The 12,502-nt window shown below is 31.9% G+C and overlaps 2 protein-coding genes across 2 annotated transcripts in view; both read right to left on the minus strand.

Annotated features, from left to right (window-relative positions):
• Positions 1 to 2,195: 2,195 nt before the first annotated feature.
• On the minus strand, positions 2,196 to 10,068 carry LOC101511570 (uncharacterized). Its single transcript, XM_073370018.1, is given in 10 exon segments — positions 2,196 to 2,593; positions 3,974 to 4,043; positions 4,129 to 4,275; positions 4,347 to 4,454; positions 4,764 to 4,967; positions 5,075 to 5,529; positions 5,641 to 5,846; positions 5,959 to 6,115; positions 6,118 to 6,278; positions 9,974 to 10,068. Coding segments are annotated over 9 exon segments (1,509 nt in total). The 5' UTR covers positions 6,188 to 6,278; positions 9,974 to 10,068; the 3' UTR covers positions 2,196 to 2,501.
• The window catches only part of LOC113783942 (thioredoxin O1, mitochondrial), a 77,914-nt gene continuing 75,381 nt past the window's right edge, over positions 9,970 to 12,502 (minus strand). The window contains exons 3-6 of the mRNA XM_073370017.1: positions 11,563 to 11,617; positions 11,363 to 11,442; positions 10,857 to 10,901; positions 9,970 to 10,068 (exon numbers count right to left, since the gene is read on the minus strand). Of these exons, the coding sequence (XP_073226118.1) occupies positions 9,970 to 10,068; positions 10,857 to 10,901; positions 11,363 to 11,442; positions 11,563 to 11,617 (279 nt within the window). The remainder of the gene's footprint in view (positions 10,069 to 10,856; positions 10,902 to 11,362; positions 11,443 to 11,562; positions 11,618 to 12,502) is intronic.

The following is a 12,502-nucleotide window of genomic DNA, read 5'->3' on the forward strand; positions in this document are numbered from 1 at the left end:
CGAAATCAAAAGAAAGTGACTCTTGAAAACTTCAAAGTTCCAAAACATAACATTTTCAAAATATTCAAAAGTTTTGAAATGACAATTTCCAGAATTTTTGAAACTTTCGAACAATTCAAAACTTTCGAAATAGAAAAATTTCGAAATTCTCTTTATTTGAAAACTTTCGAAGCTTTCTAAATTTAAAAACTTTCGAAACTTTATAAATTTAAAAACTTTTAAAACTTTTCAAATATACAAAATCTGATCCTTTTATTTTTACTATTATTTTGCAATTTAAATCATTATATATATAAAAAAGAGTGTTTGAATGAGTGTTAACACGTGAATTTTATAACAAGCAATGTGTTTGTCTTACAATGCAAAGGTATTCTAGTCTACGTGCAATTTGTGACTTGGTGTGTAAACAAAATGTGGTGTAGATAGAATGAATTGGGGGGTTGAGTGTGAAAGGGATTTAATTTATAAGATTTGGAAAGAGAGAATAATGGAATCGTTGAGTATGCATGCGCATTTCTAGAGTTTATTTAAATTGATGCGCATTTCTAGAGTTTATTTAAATTGGGACTAAATCAATAAATTTGAGATTTATTCAGATATAATTTTATATAATTTTAAAATATATTATCTAATATTCAAATTAAATTATTTTTTGTTTTGTCAATATTAAGTCAAGTCAATATTGATATCTTAATATATATATATATTTTGTTGTTATTGTGTTTAAGAAAATTGTATTAATAGTGTAAAAATTTAAATTTAATTTGTATGTATCAACGATATAAAGATGTTTTACATTGTCGATTAATCATAATCATTAGATTAATAAAATAATTTAATTTTTATCATAATTATTTTTAAAGTCACATTTATGAATATTTGCAATGTGGTGATAGTGTAAAACTTTTAACATCGACAAAATATAACAATTAAACACTAAAAAATTAAGCGTTTGAAAAATATTAAATTTAAAAAGAAAATTAATTATTAAAAATGTGGATCAAAATTAGACATACTACATCTATCTAATAGGCGTTAAGAGGCAATATTTAAGTTCAAGCTTCGCAACCGTGCACGTATGCGTGTTTGTTTTGTCACATTTCAAAATTAAACAATTAAACACATATCGCAATGTTAAGTCAATTTAACAGAAGAAAACTTGACAATAATTAAATTGATTATAGGATGCGACGAACATTCTTGTGTCCTGTCACGAATTACTTGTGGTTTTCATGTTACACATGTGTCATTCAACCACATCATGTGCCACATTATTAATTCCTTACTTCATGAGTGACTCATTCTATATATGATTATTCTCTCTTATCAACTTTTATTTATATTTAAGATTGAGGAGTATCATTTACTACATTGTGTTATGTTTATATACATACATATGCATGTTTTTTATATAGAAACACATGTATGCATACTAATTATGCATTTAGTGCATGTCTATTCGAATATGTGTTGAGGAGTAATACATTAACTAGAATAAGATGATGAAGTTCACCAGCTGCACCAATACTTCAAAAATGTGTGTGGACGCTAATTTTTAGATTTGATTCCATCTTTAATACGTTCATTTATATGCATCCAACAATGCTAATATAAAGACTTGATTTTTGGCGATTTTTGGTTTTTATTTTCGTCGAATAATTTTCGGTTATAAAATCCAAAATGCAGAACACAAGATTAACACTTACAACTTCACCGTTCCACAAAAAGCACAGCCATTCAACTAAGCGAACCAGTGTCAGCTGTCAATTTTAGCAGCCTTCCAAACATATTATCAAAATCTCTCGCAATGTGTCATCCAAAAAGTGATTTTACAAAGTATGTATACATGGTTAGTGACCAATACTTAGTTTGCCTCAAAAAACAGTTCATGCTTTAGTTGGAGACACAATATTCATCACCCGTAGCCAAGCACAAACCATGACTTCATACATCATTTTAATTTATTTTAAAACAAGATTACTTCTCACCAGCACAAAAAACATAAACATACAACTAATTAAAATTTATTATTATGAAGACTCAAATTGATTTGAAATATAAAATATATGCACATACGAAGATCTAGAGTAGTAGAGTCGGTGATAGGAAAAAGGAAGATGAATTAGTGATAGGTGGAACATGAATCAACTAACAAAAGTTGTATAAAGAAGCTAGTGTCTTCCAAAGATATTGAGTAAGAAGAAAAGGAAGATATGTCATACAATTTAAAGTCCAGATCCTGTTAAGTACAATTCTCAAAACTAACTGAAAATGGTTCTTATAACTTGTAAGGTTTAGTACCATACAAAATTTCTCAAGGAGCAACAGTGCCTCTACAAATAGTGTTACCCTCTATTTCGTCTTTTTACCCCAAAATAGCACCCTCACTTGTTTTCTATAAATCCTCACCTCAAAAATTAGCATTCATGAACTTATTAGTTGTCAGCATCTCATAGTCATCACTCATCACTTATCACATATTCAGTCACCTAATTGATAAATCAAATTGTCAAAATTTTGTACTCTACTGATTTGGTACAAAATTTACTCCGTAATGCTTCTTCCAGTTTTTGAAAAATCACTGAGAATGCTCCTGCAAAGGGAATAGCCGACAACAAAATAATTTATTCACTCATTCTAGAGGAGGCATTGCCTCTTGAACTTAACCATTACAACTATCAACTAATCAATCACAGGGAACAGTTTACAAGGGTGAAAACATAATGAGAAGTCAATATGCATGAGCAGAAAACAGAAAATTCCATTAAAGTGGTTAGCAAACAATCAGCAGACCAACAATTTTTTAATGCAGCCGAAGCCCATATTCGAAAGATTAATTATTTTAGGGTCGAACTTCTTTAGGAAATTTCCCATAATTTTTTTTAAAATTACTACTGGTTTTACTTTTTAAGAGACATTTAAATTATAATTTGGTCAACAAAGATTAATCTATTTTATGGACCAAATCAGGCCGACCCTTAACCCCATGCAACTAGATCACTCAACTCGATCAATTCAAAGGGTCGTAATTGTTTGTATAATATAATTGAACTTTTAAAAATTTCATTGATATCCTTAATCTTTTCCACTCTAACCACTCTAAGATTATCTTGTATTTGCATTTTATATCTAGCATATTCAAATTATAAAATTACTCTTGTAATCTCACTAAACATTTCTCTCCATATAGTAACCCTACTTCTCTTCAAAATTAAAATTACGATCTGACATATGATTTTGAAAAAACTTTTACATATGAATGTATGGAAGTAGATAAATTTTATAAGAAAAAATTATTTATGTTAAAGAACTTTGAAAAAAAAATAATTATTAATTGTGATAAGGTTGTGAAAACCAAATTATATAAGTCTATAGGACAATTGTGGTTGATTTGATTTGATATATGCTAATCGGTTGTGATGATTTCGACTAGACCCGACATCACATATGTTAATAGATATGTTAATTAATATAAATATCGTGGTTTATATTATTGTAATTTTGGATTCTATACAATATTATATTTTTTATTTATCCATTAAAATTTTAAAAATTTGATCGCCCAATGTTTCAGCTCAAACTCCCCCACTGCTTAAGATCTGTTTGGTTCAACGGAAGGGAGGGAAGGGAAATAGAGATATGTTTGATTTAAAATAGGGGAGGGAATGTATTTTAAATGGTTTATAAGTTACATTGATCCCCTTCCAAAACTGATCGTCTCTCCTTTTAAAAATTGAATCAAACACAAATTTTTTAAAATATTCCCTCCCCTCCCCTCACAAAAATTGAATCAAATACACATTTTTTTAAATATTCCTTCTCCAACAAAACAGAACCATAGCCAAGAAGGAGATATCTGCAAACACAAGTGAAAAAATACATTCCTCCAAAGCTAATGCTAGAGTCAGCTGTAGACTAAAATGCTACTAAAATAATGAAAAAGACAATTGGAAAAGCAGTTTGGAGAAAAAACCTGATAATAGGCAATTCCTATCTTGTAATGAACCTTTTACCAACAGTGTCCCAGGGATTTGCTGAAAAACCTGTAAGATGGAAAGAAAAACACTAAGATCAACAAGAATCTGAGATCAAAGTTATTTCTCAAGCATGCAAAGAGTGCAAGCATACCGATATATGAAGGCATGAGCTATCACGAGAGAGAATAACACTTGATCCATTAGATGTCTTCTCTGTAGGTTGATGATCAATGGATTGATTGATAATGGGTAGTTCGTTCTTCAAGATTGAATCACCGTCATCTTTTGTTGCTACAACCTATCAAATTGCAATAACACTTAATAGCCATCACTAGGAAATTAGATCAGAATCTGAGAAACTAGTCTTACATCCACTGTGAAAGAGGAGGTGTTCAATGTGCAAGACAGGCAATGCAAGGAAAAGTAAGACTTGACATCTTCCAACACATTAAAGGCACCATTTTGGCGTTGAAGACCCTGTAAAGTAAATTTGCATAATGACATAAATGACAGAGTTTTAAGAATAGTGTGTTGCTAGCATTGCCCAATTATAAATTGAAGGGTCTTAGTATTCACGATTCATGATATTCATAGATTATGTTGTCAACAATACGTCAATATCTTAGTGTGATATATAATGTGCTACTAAGAACCAGGATGGCTACAAGAATAATACATCAATTTTCACTGATGTGAGATAACAGCCAATTATTTAAGAAAAAAAATGAATTGTGTGTCAGTTCAAAACAACAGTTGCTAGATACTGAAAAACAGATAACAGTATACCTCTAACATGAAGGACATGGTATTCTTATTCGGCAAAGAAATCGATGACTTATGTACAAGAGGCAAGAAAGACCAAGCAAGCCCCCATCGGGATGTCCTGCCCTGGACAAATTCAGTTGTCTTCACTACAGTGACTCCAACTTCCCATAGTTTTGATATAAGGTTCTTGAGATTTGATTTTCGACCTATCATTGAAGTGAACCAACCACCTACGAACAAGTTGAAATAGACGAGCCAAAACTTATAACAAGTAAATATCAACACTTAAACATAAGAAACATGAAGACCATCCTTTATATAAAAAAGAGATACCTAAGCTGATGCTTCAGTTCAGTACTATCTTCAATAATACGAGTAACAAAGGCCTTTTCACCGCCAGAGCAAACCATTTCTTCAGAAGTGCCACCACAAGAAGTTTTGGGATTAAGTCCAGCTTCATCCAAGCTTTCAAAAAATGGTGGATTACACATGCAAAAATCAAACTTCTCATCATCCCTGACTACACCAAGAAGTATGGGAGGTCCTTGATAATTCTTATTCTCACATGCATTCAAATCAAGAGGTAATATCGGCAAAGGCTCTACCTCCGTGTCAGTTCTCCTGCACAAATCTATCTTGCCACCAACGACTGACTCTTCATCATGCAACCCTTCCACACGGGGAGTAGTTGCATTGCTTTGAACCCTCCTAATTTCAATCAACTCAAAAATATGGGGATTACTATTAACATTTTTCTCCGCCCACTCAATAGCAACATCAGTTACATCTGCATCCGATTAAGCAAATTTAAAAAAAAACTATTTATTTTATTTTTACAGCAACGACAAGATAAAACTAAAATCCAACTAGAGTAACAAAAACAACATACATTACATACCTGATCCTACAAAACTCCATCCCAAAAGGGACGCACCAAGAAGTGGGTAAATGCAATTGGCTCCAGTTCCTATATCAAATCCTCTGACCTTACCTCCAGTTGGAATGGTATTTGGAATGATGTTAGATGAGAGAAGATCTTGAAGCCAATGAATGTAATTAGATCTGTTAGGTACAGTGGGACAGAGCTGCCCATCAGGAATACACCTAGTAAAATTTATTCATTAGTAAAAAAGATGAAGATTCGCTGTCTCACAAAGCTTGTTAGTTAACTCAAGAATCACACAACTCTTAGTAGAGAAGACAAACAAGAAAATACCAGTTGAGAGCATGGTCATGGTGGAGCAATACATGGGTGACTTCACGAGTGGCGTTGAAATCGGTCCAATCGATTATAGGGTGCCCATTACGCGAGTATTGCACAAAAGGTTCGAAGGATGAGTAGAGAGAAGCCAAATGGGCAAAGTCAGGGGGTTCTCTGAATACTTGTTGTTGGGATGAATGGTGGGTTGCTCAACCTCTCTCTTCCTCTTGTTTTTGCCCCCCATTTCTCAAAATGAGACTTCTCTTCCACAATTACAGTGAACCTACCAAATTGTTAAGGAGAAAGGCAGCGCCGCTTGCTTAGTTTACCTATGACTTTGGAATGCCAGAGCAATATATATATAATTAATAAAAGCGCAAACAATTATTAAGACAAACTGAAGTACATAAGATTCACAACACAAACAAAGGTTGTAAGTGAATACTGAATACAAATTAATCATGTTTATTACATTCAATATCAAACAAAAGTTTTAAAATAATTCCTTGATATTTTTTTATTATGACATCCTCTTACTCTAAGCTCTAATATTTAATTTTTTATTTTATTTTAAAAGGTCTAATATTTAATTCTAGGGTGAACTAATGAACAAGTTCTGTATCAGGTTTTGCACAGATTTTCAAAAAAAACTGACAATATATTGCAGTATATATATTCAATATAAATAACTATGTGAGATTAGTAGAGTTGATTGGAACTGTAACACACATTTAAATGAATCAAAATGATTAAATTCATAAATCAACACCATCAAAACATAAACCTGTGAGATTCAAAGACAGTTCGAGGAAGAATAAAATTGAAGGTTACCTAATAATACTAGAGAGTGTAGCAACAACGGTGGCGGCAAGATGGTGAAAATTGGTTGGGTGAGCGAAGCGATTGCGATAACAAAGCGGCAATGGCCTTCTACAACTCTACTCAACTTCTACAATGTGTTCAATAGTTTTTTTTTTAATAGTTGTAAATTAATATTGTATCAAAATAATTATGTAATGGCTAAATTATACTTTTATCTTTTATGTTAGGCTCAGTTTTTGGATAAATCATTTATGTTTTTTTTTTTTCATCTAAGTCATTTATGTTAATTTTCGTAGACACACAAGTCCTTTAAATTAAGCTCAACTAGATCCTTTAGTCATTTTTTTTGTAGATTCCGTTAAAAAATGTGTAAACATGACAGATTATAGATGATCTGGTGTGTGACTAAGATGATTCTTGATGGCTTAGCTTCATCCCTTCCTATCTCCCTTATATTTATTCCTTTAATCTAAATTTCCAAATCTTAAAATCTAAAAACCATAAAAACGAAAAACCACTCAATTCTCAAATCATTGTAGCAATGTCTTCATTTAGTAGTTATCATTCCCATTCTCGAACCCAAAACAGTGCGTCTTTCATATAAAATGTGAGGAATGGTGGAATCGTTCCTGATTGTCGTCGTGGGCTCAAAGCCATTGTGAAAACTGTTGAAAAATTAAGGCCCAATAGAGGAAGAACTGATATTGGTATTCTATGTGTAGAGTCAAGACATTGATTGTGGTTGTTCATTCTTTAATTGGTGTTCATAAGTTGTTCCCCAGGCTCATGGTTAGGCTCAGACGCAAGCTCAGATTTAGGGTCATGGTGTACCACATTATGGAGAATGTTCACAAAAGGAAATGGAAATATTGACACTCAAAACGACTGTAATCAAGATGAGTGAGAGGGAAAAATTCTCAAAAAATGTCATGAAAGTTGTACTTGTAATTTGTATGTTGTTGGCAATAATTTGTATCATGCTGATATCCAAGTCTTGAACATCTAAGTGCGGCTGTTGAATTTTATGAATTGGGTATGTAGGATGAAGTCTATTTGTGTAATTTAACTGTTTTGATTGTATTGAATTTATGTATAAGTCTCATCTTCATTAATCAAGTGATGTTTAAGTTATGTAATTTAAGCGTTGTTCATGTAGTCAAGTGACATTTCTATAATTTTATTGTGGTTTTCATCTTAATGTTCAACTTGTGTTGAATGATTATCCATATTATAATTTCCATAATGTTTAACTGGTTTTCATTTTTGAATGAGTTGACTAAGTAAATTATGTTGGGATTTTGTCCCTCTACCAAATGGAAAGAAACCTGTAGGATGCAAGTGAATATACAATATAAAGTACAAGGCTAAAGGGTCTACTGAGAGGTACAAGGCAAGGTTGGTAGCTAAGGATTTACTCAAACGTATGGAGTGCATTACTTGGAAACATTTGCTCCGGTTGCAAAAACGAATACCATCCGAGTGATATTATCTATAGCAGCTAATTACAGTTGGAACTTGCACCAATTTGATTAAAAAATGCCTTCCTCCATGGAGATCTAGAAGAAGATATTTATATGGACTTACCCCCTGGATATAGTGAGCATATTGCTGCCAACACTGTTTGTAAGGTAAAGAAGGCTCTATATGGGTTTAAACAATCACCACGAGCGTGGTTTGAGAGGTTTGCTAAAGTCATGGTGGGTTTAGGCTTCAAAAAAAGCCAAGGAGGTCATACCCTCCTTACCAAACACTCTGAGTCAGGGGGAGTAACAGTGTTATTGGTATACGCGGACGACATTATAGTGACTGGTGATGATGAAAAGGAGCAACAATTGTTAGGACAACACCTAGCCAGAGAATTTGAGATTAAAACCTTGAGAAAATTGAAGTATTTCTTGGGAATTGAAGTGGCTCAATCTAAGAAAGGGATTTTCATATCCCAACAAAAATACGTCACAGATCTTTTGCAGGAAACTGGCAAGACAACATGCAAGCCAGCGAATACACCAATCGATCCAAATTTAAAGTTGGGAAATGCAGAATAAGACATTGCAATTGACAAGGAAACGTACTAAAAATTAGTTGGAAGACTCGTATTTGTCATATATTAGACCTAATATTGTCTTTGTTGTAAGCCTATTCAGTCAATTCATGCACCAACCAAATGAGGTACACTTGCAAGCTGCACTTAAAATCGTGCAATATTTGAAAGGAACTCCAGGAAGAGGAATTTTGTTCAGACAAAATGGAAATGTGGGTCTTGAAGCATATACTGATTCTGACTATGCAGGGTCAATTATAGATACAAGGTCAACCACAGGATATTGCACTTTTCTATGTGGGAATCTTGTGACCTGGAAGAGTAAAAAACAAGTGTGGTATCCAAATCCAGTGCTGAAGCATTATTTAGGGCAATGGCACAAGGAATATGAGAGTTATTGTGGTTGAAGATCATTTTGGAGGACCTGAAGATAAAGTGGGATGAACCAATGAAACTCTATTGTGATAACAAATATGCTCTTAACATAGCACATAATTCAGTGCAACATGATAGAACCAACTATATTGAAGTCGATAGACATTTCATGAAAGAAAATCGACAGTGGCCTAATTTGCACTACATATGTCTCCTCCCAAGGCAACCTTGCAACTAAAGGGCTAAACAACGACAACTTTGAAAGAATTGTATCCAAGCTAGGAATGGAGAACATCTATTCACCAGCTTGAGGGGAAGTGTCAAAATCTGTTTTTGTTTTAAATCCCTCAAGTATAGGAATTCAGTTGTATAGGAGTACTAATAGGGATTTAGTTATATATGAGTACTAATAGGGACTTAGTTATATATGAGTACTAATAGGGATTTAGTTATATATGAGTACTAATAGGATTTTGTTGTTTAGTAATCTAGTATATATATCTGATGTATTGCCAACATATTTCAATTCAATAAAAATATTTTACCCTAATTCTTGACAGTATTAATGTAATATAGTATTTAGATAAATCCGTGAGACCTATTCGTATTAAAATATGTAAGAGGAAACCAAGTCTAGAAAGCAATAATAATATATAATATAACTGATCAGTAACCATATCCAGAACAGAGTAGAATATTACGACCAAAAATGGCACCAATGTAAAACCTAATAGAAGAAGGGAATTGACATAATGACAAAAACATAAAATAGAGTTAAATATGAAAGATTACTTGAATAATTTCTCCGTAATGTGATTCAGTCGTGCAACATCTGCACCTACAAGTTCATCAGTCTTTCTCCCGTTTTGAAAGAAATGAAGTGTGGGCTGCAGCAAGGTAAATCATTGTTATCCTATCTCACTTTTGTGACTGTTACAATGCAGGAATTATAAAGCCAAGTGTAATGTATCCGATGAACTAAAAAAATAACTAATGTATGGCACATGTGTTCGATAATATACATAAATCTGAGTATGTGTGAACTACCAAACATAGCAAAATCATTTGACAATGAAACACTACCTAATTGAGTATGTGCAGCATTACATCGAAACAGAAACCAGTCTGTTTCTAGTGTAAAATGAAAGCAAATCACAAACATAACCAAAACTAGAGGGTTCTATATATAACTCAAAAGGGGTAGAAAAGGGTTTTTTTACCCTATAAAGAATAGAGGCCACGACTGGGAAACACAACCTAATAGAACACCTGCAGCAGCCTAAGGCCGCTTGATTGCTATAGAGCTACTAATAACTACACATCTACGACTGAAGGTCTATCATGAATTAAGATTATGTTTCCTGTTTCTTAACTTTAATGAAGTAACGATCTACTGAAGGAGCTAAGGGAAGGCGACGGAAACACAAAAAATTAATTGAAATCATTGAATCAGTCCCAGAAAGAGTGAATCAAACAAGGGATATGGATTAGGAAAAAGGAAGACAGTCCAACTGGAGCAAAATTTCCAATTGCACAGCCACTTCTTCTAGTTATGAATGGCTAACGTGATTGATGGTTACAAACAGATGATATTGTGCAGACATATTTGAAAGTTTTATCCCTACAAACAATATTTGAACAAATAAATTTCTAAAAGCAAGATTAAATAAATTACCACAGATGTAATCTGCAACCTGCTCAACGTGTCTCGAATTGCTTCCTGAGATATATAAGAGGGAAAAGTAAATATTTTGGCCTCTCTGCCACTGTGATCCATAGTATACGCAATAATATTTTTATGCCATCACAAACACATCTTCTAAAATGGAAGAAACTAATGAAATTCAAACAAAAGGGAGAAACCACCAGATCCTAACAACGAAAAGACCAGATAGTTGCCACCAAAGTAGCAAAATTTGAAAAGCAAAAACCACTCAAATGTAAAGGGAAGCAAGGTTAGAAGGCATGCTAATTTTTTTAAAAAAATTGATTATAAAGCTACAATTAATAATTGAATGTAGCTTTATAAACAATTGTTAGTTAAAAATTAGCATGTTTACAAACCTTGCTTCAGTTTAAGTTTGAGTGGTTTTTGCTTTTCAAAATCCATTATGTAAAGCATAATCTGGTTTGCGATTCAAAATAAAACCCATAGAATGGACTATTAAAAATATTCCAGACCTGATCAATGTCAATCTTATAAGTTGTGACATGAGGGTACTTGTTACTGAGCTCCCCAACTATAGGAGAAATGAACCTGCCTAAACAGAAATGAACAATTCAAGCATGAAGACAGCCACTGAATAAAGTGACATCGCGGAAGAAACGAGATAGGAACTTACAAGGTCCACACCAAGGGAAAGAGATTAGTAATAACAAACCTTGAACCTTGTTAAGGATATTATTGAACTCTTCCTCTGAATTAACTAAAATAACTCAAATTCCTAGGCACATTAAATTATTAAAGTTGTTCAATTTTTATAAAAACTATCACTGAAATTATTAGTATAAAAAATTATGACGAGTTAACATTGTCAAAAAAATTTACATCAACCACAATATATGATCATTTTTTTTATATATTTAAAATCTTTTATTCAATTATTATTTTATAAGTTTATCTTGTATGCATTAAATATTCATTTTATTTGAATATTATTATAATTATTATTATTTTGGTAAATATAAGAAGGATGGATCTAATTTCTAGCACATAATAATATTTTTTTATAAATTTTTACATTTTAAACGACGTATAATTATAAGCTTTCTATACAATTATATGATAAAATGATATCTAATTCAGTAAAAAAATATTTAAAAATTTATAATTCATGTACTCTTTTACTTCTTATATGATTAATATGTTTTAGATAAAAATATGTAATTTTTTTGATTAACTTCTGTATATAATGTAAGAAATTTAGATGTGTGGAAAATATACAAGTACAACTAATTTAACTTTATTTAAATTTTTGACAATTAATTAAATTTGAGGGTTTTTGTGTTCTTGACTCAAATAATTTGGGAGATAAAATTCTTCTTTTCAAAGTTACTCAATTCAATTTTTTTTTCTACCACTCTCTATTTCCTCTTTTTCTCTCCCTCTCAATAACATTCTCTCTTAAAAACAAACTTTTTCTTTCTTCTTCTTCCAAATCACTAAATTAAACTACTTATTTTCTTTGATTTTCTTCCGTTTAAAAAATACATCTAACGCTTTTTTAACTCTTTACTCACATCTATTCATAAAGAAGTAGATAAATTTTAATTGCTTATCATCTCTATTTTTTTTTTTCTCTTCTACATCTTTTTCATTAA

This window comes from Cicer arietinum, chromosome 6 (assembly GCF_000331145.2).
Source record: "Cicer arietinum cultivar CDC Frontier isolate Library 1 chromosome 6, Cicar.CDCFrontier_v2.0, whole genome shotgun sequence".
NCBI lineage: Eukaryota > Viridiplantae > Streptophyta > Magnoliopsida > Fabales > Fabaceae > Cicer > Cicer arietinum.